At 45.1% G+C, this 13,622-nt stretch overlaps 1 protein-coding gene across 2 annotated transcripts in view; it reads left to right on the forward strand.

Moving 5' to 3' along the window:
- Window positions 1–13,622, forward strand: part of LOC139452621 (FHF complex subunit HOOK interacting protein 2A-like) — a 105,179-nt gene that overhangs the window by 16,539 nt on the left and 75,018 nt on the right. For both annotated transcript variants that reach the window (XM_071234156.1, XM_071234157.1), the window contains exon 10: window positions 459–568. In XM_071234156.1, the coding sequence (XP_071090257.1) occupies window positions 459–568 (110 nt within the window). The remainder of the gene's footprint in view (window positions 1–458; window positions 569–13,622) is intronic.

Below are 13,622 nucleotides of genomic sequence, written 5' to 3' on the forward strand. Positions count from 1 at the left end.
ATAAAGAGGTTGTACGTAATGTTGATACATGTATCTCATATAAGAAACTTGGGGCTTCGTCCCTCATGGCTTTGTCTCCCTGCAGTGTTTTACTGTACGATACACAACGACCATGAGTCATTTATGTCTTAATGAAGGACTTTAAAGTTGTTAACTAAAGGCATGTTAAAAAACATTTGTCTTGCAGTCCGTCTTCTTCTCCCTCTGGTCATTGGCTATATGATTTCTAGCAGCAGCACAGAGGCGACTTACAGGAACATTTGCCTATGATGTGGGGATGCAGTTTCAACAAGGTTTAGCCTGATGGAGTATAAATGTGTGATGATGCCATGAATCCTGTTTGTAAGGGAACAACTTCAAACTCGGGGTTATGGAGTGTGGGGGAAAAGAGCCTTGTAGACTTCGGTTCCATGGCCTAGGGATGTCCAATTCTGATGATGTTCGTGATGTATTTCCAGAATTTACTCATTTCATTCTTGGGAATGAATCGGAGCCAGAGAAGCCCTCTGAGAGTGTCCACAAGATGCGCCGAACACTGATTGAACGTTGTAACCACATTTCAGAAGAGGTAAGTTCCTACAATATACATGTATCATTATCTAGGGCTGGGATGATGCATCAACTGTGTGATCCCATATGTATCACGATGCCTTGTTCACTATCCGATATGTATCATGATGCCTTGTTCACGATCCAATATGTATCACGATGCCTTGTTCACCATGTTCACGATCCGATATGTACCATGATGCCTTGTTCACGATCCGATATGTATCACGATGACTTGTTCACCATGTTCACGATCCGATATGTATCACGATGAATTGTTCACGATCCGATATGTATCATGATGCCTTGTTCACATCCGATATGTATCACGATGACTTGTTCACGATCCGATATGTATCACGATGCCTTGTTCACCATCCGATATATATCACAATACTTGCATATGCGCCTATCTGTGGTGCATAAGCCATCTTTTTCATTTCAACGTCATTTCTGGAGATTCAAACATGCGCTCGCAACTTGATGACATCGAAATTTGGATAACATTTTTTTAGAGAGTAGTGTCCAGTAAGTTGGTTCCCATAGATGTAGCTGGGCAGCACAGATAAACGCAATGGCCGAATGATCCCTTCCAAAAGTGAGAGAGATATGGCAAACTATGTTGGAAGAAAAGGTACAGATAATCGACGTGAAAATTTGGCATGTGTGTGTGTAACCAGAAGTGGTATCATTCAGGTTCCTCAGGGTGTTGGCTGGAGTCAGTTAGTGAGTGAGTTTGGTTTTACGCCACTTTTAGCAATATTCCAGCAATATCACGGCCAGGGACACCAGAAATGGGCTTCACACATTGTACCGTATATCGCTGTGTATAAGGCGATATTTTCGTACCTAAAATGAGGGGGCTAAGAAGGGGGGTCGTCTTATACACGGAGTAGAAGATCTCACATTTTTTTTCACTGGCGATGTCAACCGGCGTCCGATAGCCAGCCCAGCATTTGACAAAAAAACTTCGCATTTCCTCCTAAATAACTATTCCAATAACTATTTCCATACATAAACATGATTTGTATCTCTTTTCCTTGAATAAAGTTTAATAATTTCTGCAAATAAAAGTTGAAATGACCCTTGCCTCGATGCAGATTGTCAAACCACCTGACACGGTAAAACAATCAACATCCGTGAGTAGAGAGCCGGAAGTACCGGTAATCATTTGCATATTGCACATGTGACCTAACATGTGATAACAGGTGAAGCTGAAATCAATTCCCGCTGTTTTTACAGTTGTATTAACAAGTGTTGGAGAGGGTGTGTACAAGTGATTGTGGAATAAACACACTGAATGTGAAGCAAACATAAGCTTAGTTAGTTACAACATAGTTAATTGGCGATTAAATTACTCACCATTGTCTCTTATATGTTATTACTTCATAAATGAATTTTATTTTACGGGCACCAATTTGGTGTCGTACCGTGTAAACACAAAATGGCGACGTGTGCTGGAGTTTCACACGCGACCAATCATCGTAGAAAAAACAACGCAAGATAAACATATTTTTATTGCATGTATAAGGTTTGTGTGCGCACTTGTGATGTACTTCATTCCAGGACGCCTTATACACGGAGTATAGGATTTTGGGTTGATTTTGAAGGTGTGTACAGGGGGGTCGTCTTATACGTGGGGTCGCCTTATACACAGCGATATACGGTACCCATGTTGGGAATCGAACCTGGGTCTACGGCGTGATGAGCGAACGCTTTAACCACTAGGCTACCCGACCGCCCCTGTTGGCTGGAGGAAAGGTACTTTGGTTTGGCATAATGTAGTCAGCATGAACTACACCAAATCAAGGGTAATGGTGTCACACTGGGAATAGGTGGTAGTGGATCTAGCTCTGTATATATTGTATTTGATGTTATAAGCGCCAAGGGTGCTTTTTAAAATTAGAAATAGGGGCTCTTATCAGAATATTATTTTGGTGAAAAAAACAGAGTTGAAAGATAAATTTCGTGGTTTATGCTGACAGCCTGAAATGTTTAAATACGACAGACATGTTTTTCCAGAATTTAATTGCCCATAATTAAGGGTGTTATACCGCTCGAGTGCGTATTATACGTGAATAAATAAGTCTTGTGTTCACTGATCAGCAAGAAGGGGTGCTATTTGAGATTGTTCACTTGCTAATATTTGAGCAAATATCCCTGTGGGCGCTTATTAGAGCAGGGCGCTTATTACATCGAATACGGTAACCATTGGTTTTCCTGGCCCTTATATAAATAATTACAGGCCTCCTTGAAGTGGCTAGACAATTGCTGACTGTGGTGTAAAACAGTACTCACTCCTTCCCTTCCCTGTCCCCCACCACACTGGTTATAGAGCTGAGGATGTGTTGCAAGTGTCAATGCCACCCCGAGGGGAGTCCAGGTTGGAGTGGGTCCCCAGCAGCCTCTGCTGGTCGCAAGAGCTGACTTAGCGGATCAGGTGGTCAGACTTGGTAGTTTGGTTGATCGCCAACTTGATGGCATGTCATTGTACCCCCAACGTTGTTCACAATGTCAATCACTGGATGTCTGGTCTAGATTTGATTATTTATATGCTGTTATCATATTGCTGGAATATTGCTGAGTGAGACGTTAAACGGCAAACAAACAAGCAAACAAAGTCAAGTGCACCTGCTCATCGCCATGTTCAGTTGTGTTTGAAGCTCCCATAAAAGAATGTCTTTCCTCCCCCTCTGATGTGTTACCTTTTTTTTGTGCTAATGTGACTTTGGTGAAACACGATCAGGAGTGATTCTTTAGTCTGTCTCGTATAATTGTCTTTTACGCTTTTTGATGTAAATTTTTGCAATGATGCAAGTTGCAGGCTTTTTGGCACCAGCTACGTACTATCAGGGTCTTGTTGCTGATGGAAAAAGGTTCCAAAACATCAGCCTGTTTCGTATTTTGCCTGTTGGAAGTATGTTTAATGTGTTTAATTGATTCATGTTCAATGATAAGAACTCATTAGGCCGAACCAATTTTAATTCTTTTTTAGTTCTGACTTTTGGTAATTATTAATTATTAATGTATTAAATTAGTAATAGAGAATTGGCAATTTTTTTTAATGAAAAATGCTGTTTGACTGAACATGTGCTCTTTTTGTTTTCTTTCGTTTTAAAATTTAAGTTCCGTTTTTTTAAGGAAAACTTTGATCACGCTCTTCAATTCTTTCAAAATGCATTTTTGACTCTATAGACATCTTCTCTGAAATTGCCTGACCGAGGACGCGAAACTTTGGCATATTTATCTCCAAAAGGTGACATGACATTTTGTTCAAATCTTTAGATTTTATCGCGTTTTTCTGTTTTCCGTACTTATGCGGAAAATATATGAATGTCGATTGAGAAAGCATCTTTTGGTAAGTGCCTTTTGATGGTGACATTTTAAGTTGTTGTCTAAATATCCAGGTGAGCTACAGTGCCATGTTGTGTATTGTAGTTCATATATTTTTAGTAGATATATTATAGTTTTGTCTATCCAGTTTTTTTATTTGAATCAATGATATTTACATGACTGTTTTGTTGCACACACCCTCCCATGTACAAACCCCCTATGTTCCTACCCACACCCACACCCATGTACCAACCCCCTATGTACCTACCCACACCCACACCCACACCCATGTACCAACCCCCTATGTACCTACCCACACACCCACCCACCCATGTATGAACCCCCTATGTACCTACCCACACACCCACCCACCCATGTATGAACCCCCTATGTACCTACCCACACACCCACCCACCCATGTATGAACCCCCTATGTACCTACCCACACCCACACCCATGTACCAACCCCCTATGTACCTACCCACACCCACACCCATGTACCAACCCCCTATGTACCTACCCACACCCACACCCATGTACCAACCCCCTATGTACCTACCCACACACCCTCCCATGTACAAACCCCCTATGTTCCTACCCACACCCACACCCATGTACCAACCCCCTATGTACCTACCCACACACACACCCATGTACCAACCCCCTATGTACCTACCCACACACCCACCCACCCATGTATGAACCCCCTATGTACCTACCCACACCCACACCCATGTATGAACCCCCTATGTACCTACCCACACACCCACCCATGTACCAACCCCCTATGTACCTACCCACACACCCACCTATGTACCAACCCCCTATGTACCTACCCACACACGCACCCATGTACAAACCCCCTATGTACCTACCCACACACCCACCCATGTACCAACCCCCTATGTACCTACCCACACACCCACCCATGTACCAACCCCCTATGTACCTACCCACACCCACACCCATGTACCAACCCCCTATGTACCTACCCACACACCCACCCATGTACCAACCCCCTATGTACCTACCCACACACCCACCCATGTACCAACCCCCTATGTACCTACCCACACACCCTCCCATGTACAAACCCCCTATGTACCTACCCACACACCCTCCCATGTACAAACCCCCTATGTACCTACCCACACACCCTCCCATGTACAAACCCCCTATGTACCTACCCACACACCCACCCATGTATGAACCCCCTATGTACCTACCCACACACCCACCCATGTATGAACCCCCTATGTACCTACCCACACACCCACCCATGTACCAACCCCCTATGTACCTACCCACACACCCACCCATGTACCAACCCCCTATGTACCTACCCACACACGCACCCATGTACAAACCCCCTATGTACCTACCCACACACGCACCCATGTACCAACCCCCTATGTACCTACCCACACACCCACCCATGTATGAACCCCCTATGTACCTACCCACACACCCACCCATGTATAAACCCCCTATGTACCTACCCACACACGCACCCATGTACCAACCCCCTATGTACCTACCCACACACCCACCCATGTATAAACCCCCTATGTACCTACCCACACCCACCCATGTATGAACCCCCTATGTACCTACCCACACACCCACCCATGTATAAACCCCCTATGTACCTACCCACACACACACCCATGTACCAACCCCCTATGTACCTACCCACACACCCACCCATGTATGAACCCCCTATGTACCTACCCACACCCACACCCATGTACCAACCCCCTATGTACCTACCCACACCCACACCCATGTACCAACCCCCTATGTACCTACCCACACACCCACCCATGTACAAATCCCCTATGTACCTACCCACACACCCACCCATGTATGAACCCCCTATGTACCTACCCACACACCCACCCATGTATGAACCCCCAATGTACCTACCCACACACCCACCTATGTACCAACCCCCTATGTACCTACCCACACCCACACCCATGTGTGAACCCCCTATGTACCTACCCACACACCCACCCATGTGTGAACCCCCTATGTACCTACCCACACACCCACCCACCCATGTATAAACCCCCTATGTACCTACCCACACACCCACCCATGTATAAACCCCCTATGTACCTACCCACACAACCACCCATGTATAAACCCCCTATGTACCTACCCACACACCCACCCATGTATGAACCCCCTATGTACCTACCCACACACCCACCCATGTACCAACCCCCTATGTACCTACCCACACACCCACCCATGTATGAACCCCCTATGTACCTACCCACACAACCACCCATGTATAAACCCCCTATGTACCTACCCACACACCCACCCATGTATGAACCCCCTATGTACCTACCCACACACCCACCCATGTATGAACCCCCTATGTACCTACCCACACACCCACACATGTATGAACCCCCTATGTACCTACCCACACACCCACCCATGTATGAACCCCCTATGTACCTACCCACACACCCACACATGTATGAACCCCCTATGTACCTACCCACACACCCACCCATGTACCAACCCCCAATGTACCTACCCACACACCCACCCATGTATGAACCCCCTATGTACCTACCTACACACCCACCCATGTATGAACCCCCTATGTACCTACCCACACACCCACACATGTATGAACCCCCTATGTACCTACCCACCCACCCACCCATGTATGAACCCCCAATGTACCTACCCACACACCCACCCATGTTTGAACCCCCTATGTACCTACCCACACAACCACCCATGTACCAACCCCCTATGTACCTACCCACACACCCACCCATGTACCAACCCCCAATGTACCTACCCACACACCCACCCATGTTTGAACCCCCTATGTACCTACCCACACAACCACCCATGTACCAACCCCCTATGTACCTACCCACACACCCACCCATGTACCAACCCCCTATGTACCTACCCACACACCCACCCATGTACCAACCCCCTATGTACCTACCCACACACCCACCCATGTACCAACCCCCTATGTACCTACCCACACACCCACCCATGTACCAACCCCCTATGTACCTACCCACACACCCACCCATGTTTGAACCCCCTATGTACCTACCCACACAACCACCCATGTACCAACCCCCTATGTACCTACCCACACACCCACCCATGTACCAACCCCCAATGTACCTACCCACACACCCACCCATGTTTGAACCCCCTATGTACCTACCCACACACCCACCCATGTACCAACCCCCTATGTACCTACCCACACACCCACCCATGTATAAACCCCCTATGTACCTACCCACACACCCACCCATGTACCAACCCCCTATGTACCTACCCACACACCCACCCATGTATGAACCCCGTATGTACCTACCCACACACCCACCCATGTACAAACCCCCTATGTACCTACCCACACACCCACCCATGTTTGAACCCCCTATGTACCTACCCACACACCCACCCATGTACCAACCCCCTATGTACCTACCCACACACCCACCCATGTTTGAACCCCCTATGTACCTACCCACACAACCACCCATGTACCAACCCCCTATGTACCTACCCACACACCCACCCATGTACCAACCCCCTATGTACCTACCCACACACCCACCCATGTACCAACCCCCTATGTACCTACCCACACACCCACCCATGTACCAACCCCCTATGTACCTACCCACACACCCACCCATGTACAAACCCCCTATGTACCTACCCACACACCCACCCATGTTTGAACCCCCTATGTACCTACCCACACACCCACCCATGTATAAACCCCCTATGTACCTACCCACACAACCACCCATGTACCAACCCCCTATGTACCTACCCACACACCCACCCATGTACCAACCCCCAATGTACCTACCCACACACCCACCCATGTTTGAACCCCCTATGTACCTACCCACACAACCACCCATGTACCAACCCCCTATGTACCTACCCACACACCCACCCATGTACAAACCCCCTATGTACCTACCCACACACCCACCCATGTACCAACCCCCAATGTACCTACCCACACACCCACCCATGTACCAACCCCCTAGGTACCTACCCACACACCCACCCATGTACCAACCCCCTATGTACCTACCCACACACCCACCCATGTACCAACCCCCTATGTACCTACCCACACCCACACCCATGTACCAACCCCCTAGGTACCTACCCACACACCCACCCATGTTTGAACCCCAAATGTACCTACTCACACACCCACCCATGTACAAACCCCCTATGTACCTACCCACACACCCACCCATGTACCAACCCCCTATGTACCTACCCACACACCCACCCATGTATGAACCCCCTATGTACCTACCCACACACCCACCCATGTACCAACCCCCTATGTTCCTACCCACACACCCACCCATGTACCAACCCCCTATGTACCTACCCACCCACCCACCCATGTACCAACCCACCCATGTACCAACCCCCTATGTACCTACCCACACACCCAACCCTTGGTGACTGGCTAGGGTATTTTGCCATGTTATTTTGTGATTGAGTGACCTAACATTAAAATGTAAAGGGTCTTTAGAATACATTGTATATACCACACATCGTTAAATATCGTAATTTTGCATCAAAATCTTGATTCAAGTTCCATGTTTCTGAAGACTATGATCAAAAACAAACCGTCACAGTGGACATCACAAATTCAGAATGAGTCTCTTTTACACTCGTAACACAACTTAATTTAGTTGGCCACTCATACATATCAGAGCTAATGGTTTGAATTTAATTTGATTTTCCTTTGCCAAATGAAAAATATTTAGCTGCAATCAGTTATTCTGAAGAGAGCCATGAACTTTGATAATTGGTTTCTCTCAAGGACTTGAACGTGGTGAAGTTGTTGAATGTTCTTTCTCCTATTGTGGATGGAAAACTTGATTCATGAGAATGTTCTGATCTTGTAAACGGAAGTTGAATATTAACAGAAGATTGAAGAGTGTACCTATTCTTTGATCCACCATTGCTGGGGATGAGGTTCTAAGTTGCTGCTGATAGTTGAGGAGATGAACTGTCTTTTTCTACTCTTCATCAATGCACATTCTGACTTCATATGGTATCAAGTGTGGTCAAGATATTTTACTTTGAAATCCTAAGGAGCATCCAAATGTTACATTGTAAGGAGTGCCATTAGTTAATGGATCTAAACTTCATGGTTTCTCAACAGCAGTTAATAAAGCATCCATGGAAGCTCACATCACACTTACTGTGTTGCTTTCTTCTATTTGAATGTTAACCAAAAGATGAAACCTAGAAATTTTAATTCTGTTACTATGGTTACCATCTTGTGAGGGCAACGCTATGCTTCCTGTTAGGCCAGTAAAAACTAGGGGGACTTGTGAAATGCTGCTGGGGGACTTCCCTATTGTCTTCTACTCAAGTATTAGCACTTGTCATTTGTAACCAATTACTTGTTTTCATCAAGATCATTTGATGCTCACCCAAATTTTGTAAAGAAATTGTTCAAGGTGTCCAAGGCATCTGTGTATAAACTGTGAATGCATGTGGTTCACATAAAGCATGAATTTTTGGTAGGAACCATGTATTTGGGTATTTCTCAAGTAGAGAAAGAACAAACTTCAGTTTTCTTCATCTGCAGTTATTTGGGGACATTGAATGATGGGAAGGGATGAAATTCTAAAAATTAATCATGGTTTAATGCTGTGCAGTTTCCTGTTGGCAATTTCATTGTGGTAATTAAAGCCCAAATCGTGATGAAAAACGTCTTGAAGGGTAGTTACGTCTTTCTCCTATCATACGGGGTGAATATGTGGATCGGGTGGTCAGGTTGTAGAGGTGAATATGTGGATCGGATGGTCAGGTTGTAGAGGTGACTGAGTAGATCGGTTGGTCAGGTTTTAGAGGTGACTGAGTGTATCGGGTGGTCAGGTTGTAGAAGTGACTGAGTAGATCGGGTGGTCAGGTTGTAGAGGTGACTGAGTGTATCGGGTGGTCAGGTTGTAGAAGTGACTGAGTAGATCGGGTGGTCAGGTTGTAGAGGTGACTGAGTGTATCGGGTGGTCAGGTTGTAGAAGTGACTGAGTAGATCGGGTGGTCAGGTTGTAGAGGTGACTGAGTAGATCGGGTGGTCAGGTTGTAGAGGTGACTGAGTGTATCGGGTGGTCAGGTTGTAGAGGTGACTGAGTAGATCGGGTGGTCAGGTTGTAGAGGTGACTGAGTGTATCGGGTGGTCAGGTTGTAGAAGTGACTGAGTAGATCGGGTGGTCAGGTTGTAGAGGTGACTGAGTGTATCGGGTGGTCAGGTTGTAGAAGTGACTGAGTAGATCGGGTGGTCAGGTTGTAGAGGTGACTGAGTAGATCGGGTGGTCAGGTTGTAGAGGTGACTGAGTGTATCGGGTGGTCAGGTTGTAGAGGTGACTGAGTGGATCGGGTGGTCAGGTTGTAGAAGTGACTGAGTGGATCGGGTGGTCAGGTTGTAGAGGTGACTGAGTGTATCGGGTGGTCAGGTTGTAGAAGTGACTGAGTAGATCGGGTGGTCAGGTTGTAGAGGTGACTGAGTAGATCGGGTGGTCAGGTTGTAGAGGTGACTGAGTGTATCGGGTGGTCAGGTTGTAGAGGTGACTGAGTGGATCGGGTGGTCAGGTTGTAGAAGTGACTGAGTGGATCGGGTGGTCAGGTTGGAGAGGTGACTGAGTGGATCGGGTGGTCAGGTATTGACATCATGAACATCAATCCACGCAATTGGGATACAGTGACATGCATCAACCAAGTCAGCGAGCCTGACCACCTGATCCCGTTAGTCGATTATGACAAGCATCATCTGATGTTGTAACCTCGTGTTTTCCCACTGAGGCACCGGGGCAAGTGATGAAGTAATGGTTCATGGAGCACATGGTTTGTGACACCGTCTGTCGATCACCGGTTGGTGCTCATGCTAGAATATTAATGAGTGTTCAATGAGCCAATTTTAGACAGGGTTATCCGTATCAAATCAACACAACATATTTGATTGATGTTTGTATCAGTGTGTTTGTGCAAACGTCTGTCGATCACCGGTTGGTGCTCATGCTAGAATATTAATGAATGTTCAACGAGCCAATTTTAGACAGGGTTATCCGTATCAAATCAACACAACATATTTGATTGATGTGTGTATCAGTCTAAGAAGATGTCAGTTCACAACCTCAAATTAGGTCTTAATGGTCTTAATGGGATTTATGGGGAGATAGGTAACAAGTCTATGGGCCATCGATCTTACTTTTGGATCTGTACTCCCTCAGGTCCTACTGCTCCCACAAAGACCAAAATTCCAGGTTGTAAACCTGTGCATAAATTCCACCAAAACATTACCAGAGGATGAAGTCACAAAGTCGAGACGTGAAAGTAATTGAATCATCAGGACATATTAATCCAATGATTCATGTCATATTTATATTCTTTAACCCAATAGAAGCTGTCTTCACTCAGCCTCTCTCCTTGTCTATCGCATCTGTAGCTGTGCACTATCAGTAAGCCAGCTTTGTGTTTTGGTCCCAACAGAGTACAGTAACAATGTTAAGGAAGCTGTCTATTATCCATTGTTAACTGACCTGTCAGTTCGGATACCAGTACAATTTTGTAGTCACAAGAATGAAAATATATAGGAAATCTCACCCTGAAATTTGGTGCTATTCCCCAACATGTATAATAACTAAGATTTTGATTCAATTTACTCACACACTGAAAGTAAGATTCATGGGAACTCATAAAAATGGAGTACAACTTGTCGGAAAACAACATTGTGAGCGTGGTGTTCTCATTACCAAATTGTAGCACAAGGCCTTTATATTTTGTAAATTGACAGACAAAAAAAAACCAAAATTAGAATAAAAAAAGAATGACTTTTGACAATTTTTGTTTTGGCTAACTCCGTTTTACTAAAAGGTGAAATGAAAAAAGAGATATGTCATAATGAATACTACATAAAAAATCTTTATTCTAACGAAAACAGACAATCAATTATCTTTAGGTATCTTGCCATGTTACCACTTGTTTGTTTTTCTTTCATTAGTCTCAGTTCTTATCTGGAAGCTGAAAATTATTTTCATTTTGATCCAACCACTTACATCAATATTTTTGTCCAAATGAAACTAATAAAACCTAAAAGGCGGAATGACCAACACATGTGAAAATCCAATCTAATGACCATCAGATGTTGCACTCTTTGTGAGGACACCTCTGTAGGAGATCGTGTCAGGTGAACCCTGAGCGACCTCTGATCCGCCCAATTTAAAGGATGCGTGAATTCTTGAGCCCATCAGATGTCAGCTTGTAACACAATTTGGTTTTGTGTCTGTGCCATCTTGATTCCGAAATTTCGATTGTAACAAACCTACACAGGACACAGAAATGCCTTCGATTGCAGTCTCTTTTGGATGTAGATCATCAGTGACAGGGTGTATAAAATATGCACAACAATATGATGGCACAGCCATCATCATGTACATTCGTTGACAAACTTGTACCAAGAATATAGAGACCCGTGAAAATACGGGGTAGAATAGGGCTTCAGCAACCTATGCTTGCCATAAAAGGTGACTATGCTTGTCGTATAAGACGATCAACAGGATTGGGTGGTCAGACTCGCTGACTTGGTTGATGCATGTCATTGCATCCCAATTGCGTGGATCGATTCTCATGTTGTCAGTCACTGGACTGTCTGGTCCAGACTCGATTATTTACAGACCACTGTCATACAGCTGGAATATTGCTGAGTGCCGTGTTAAAGAACAAACAAACAATTAAGCCAAGAATATAGAGGCCTCAATGCTGATCAGAAAGTACTCCTGACGTGACGTTTTGTGGAGGTGTCGTCAGATCTTCATGCAGAGGGGCGTTGTATGGGAGTAAAACATCAGATTTTAGTGAGATTGGTGAAATCTTGGTCTGTATTTCCTAGCCTTGTGAAGGTGCTTCTGTCATCCCCTCCTCCCCATAAGCCAGTAGTTGTGTAACATGACTATTGGGCTGCTAAATACAGAATCTCAACTTTTGATACTTACCATTAACCCTGAAGGGGCAGTGGGGTAGCCAAATGGATAAAGCGTTCGATTGTCATGCCAAAGTTGGTTGGTTGGTTTGTTGTTTAACGCCGCACTCAGCAATATTCCAGCTATATGACGGCGGTTTGTAAATATCAACCAAGTCAGCGAGCCTGACCACCCGTGTCATGCCAAAGACGAGGGTTCGTTTACCAACATGGATGCAATGTGTGAAACCATTTTCTAGTGTCCCCGTCATAATATTCTGCTGCTATTACTAAAAATGGAATAAACTGAGACTGACTCTCTTCTGATCCTGTTGAAGTAAATAACAGGAGTCTGCACAGAATGTAGGGGTCCATAGTCAGACATGGCCGTCCTTCTTGTTAGTTTACATTGCAAGTTATTCAGCTTATACAAAGGTGTTGGCCATTTTCCTTCTCTTCCATTCTGTCCAGTCTCATTATGTCAGTATTTTACTCCCATGCCATACACACCTTTCTGCATGAAGATCGGATGACCACACTGCGACTCTGCTGGAAATGTCCTTCAATCCTTGGTCATTTGGAAATTTATTCAGATCAATTAATTTTTTAACATTTTAATGATTATTCTTCCATGGATAACATCGAAATGACCCTGGAGAATTCCTTTGGCACTTGTCATGAAAAGGTCAAAGGTCAAGGTCACAAGATTGAAAACCCCCGCAAAACA

This window comes from Haliotis cracherodii, unplaced genomic scaffold, assembly GCF_022045235.1.
Source record: "Haliotis cracherodii isolate W230 unplaced genomic scaffold, xgHalCrac1.p SCAF_9, whole genome shotgun sequence".
Classification (NCBI taxonomy): Eukaryota; Metazoa; Mollusca; class Gastropoda; order Lepetellida; family Haliotidae; genus Haliotis; species Haliotis cracherodii.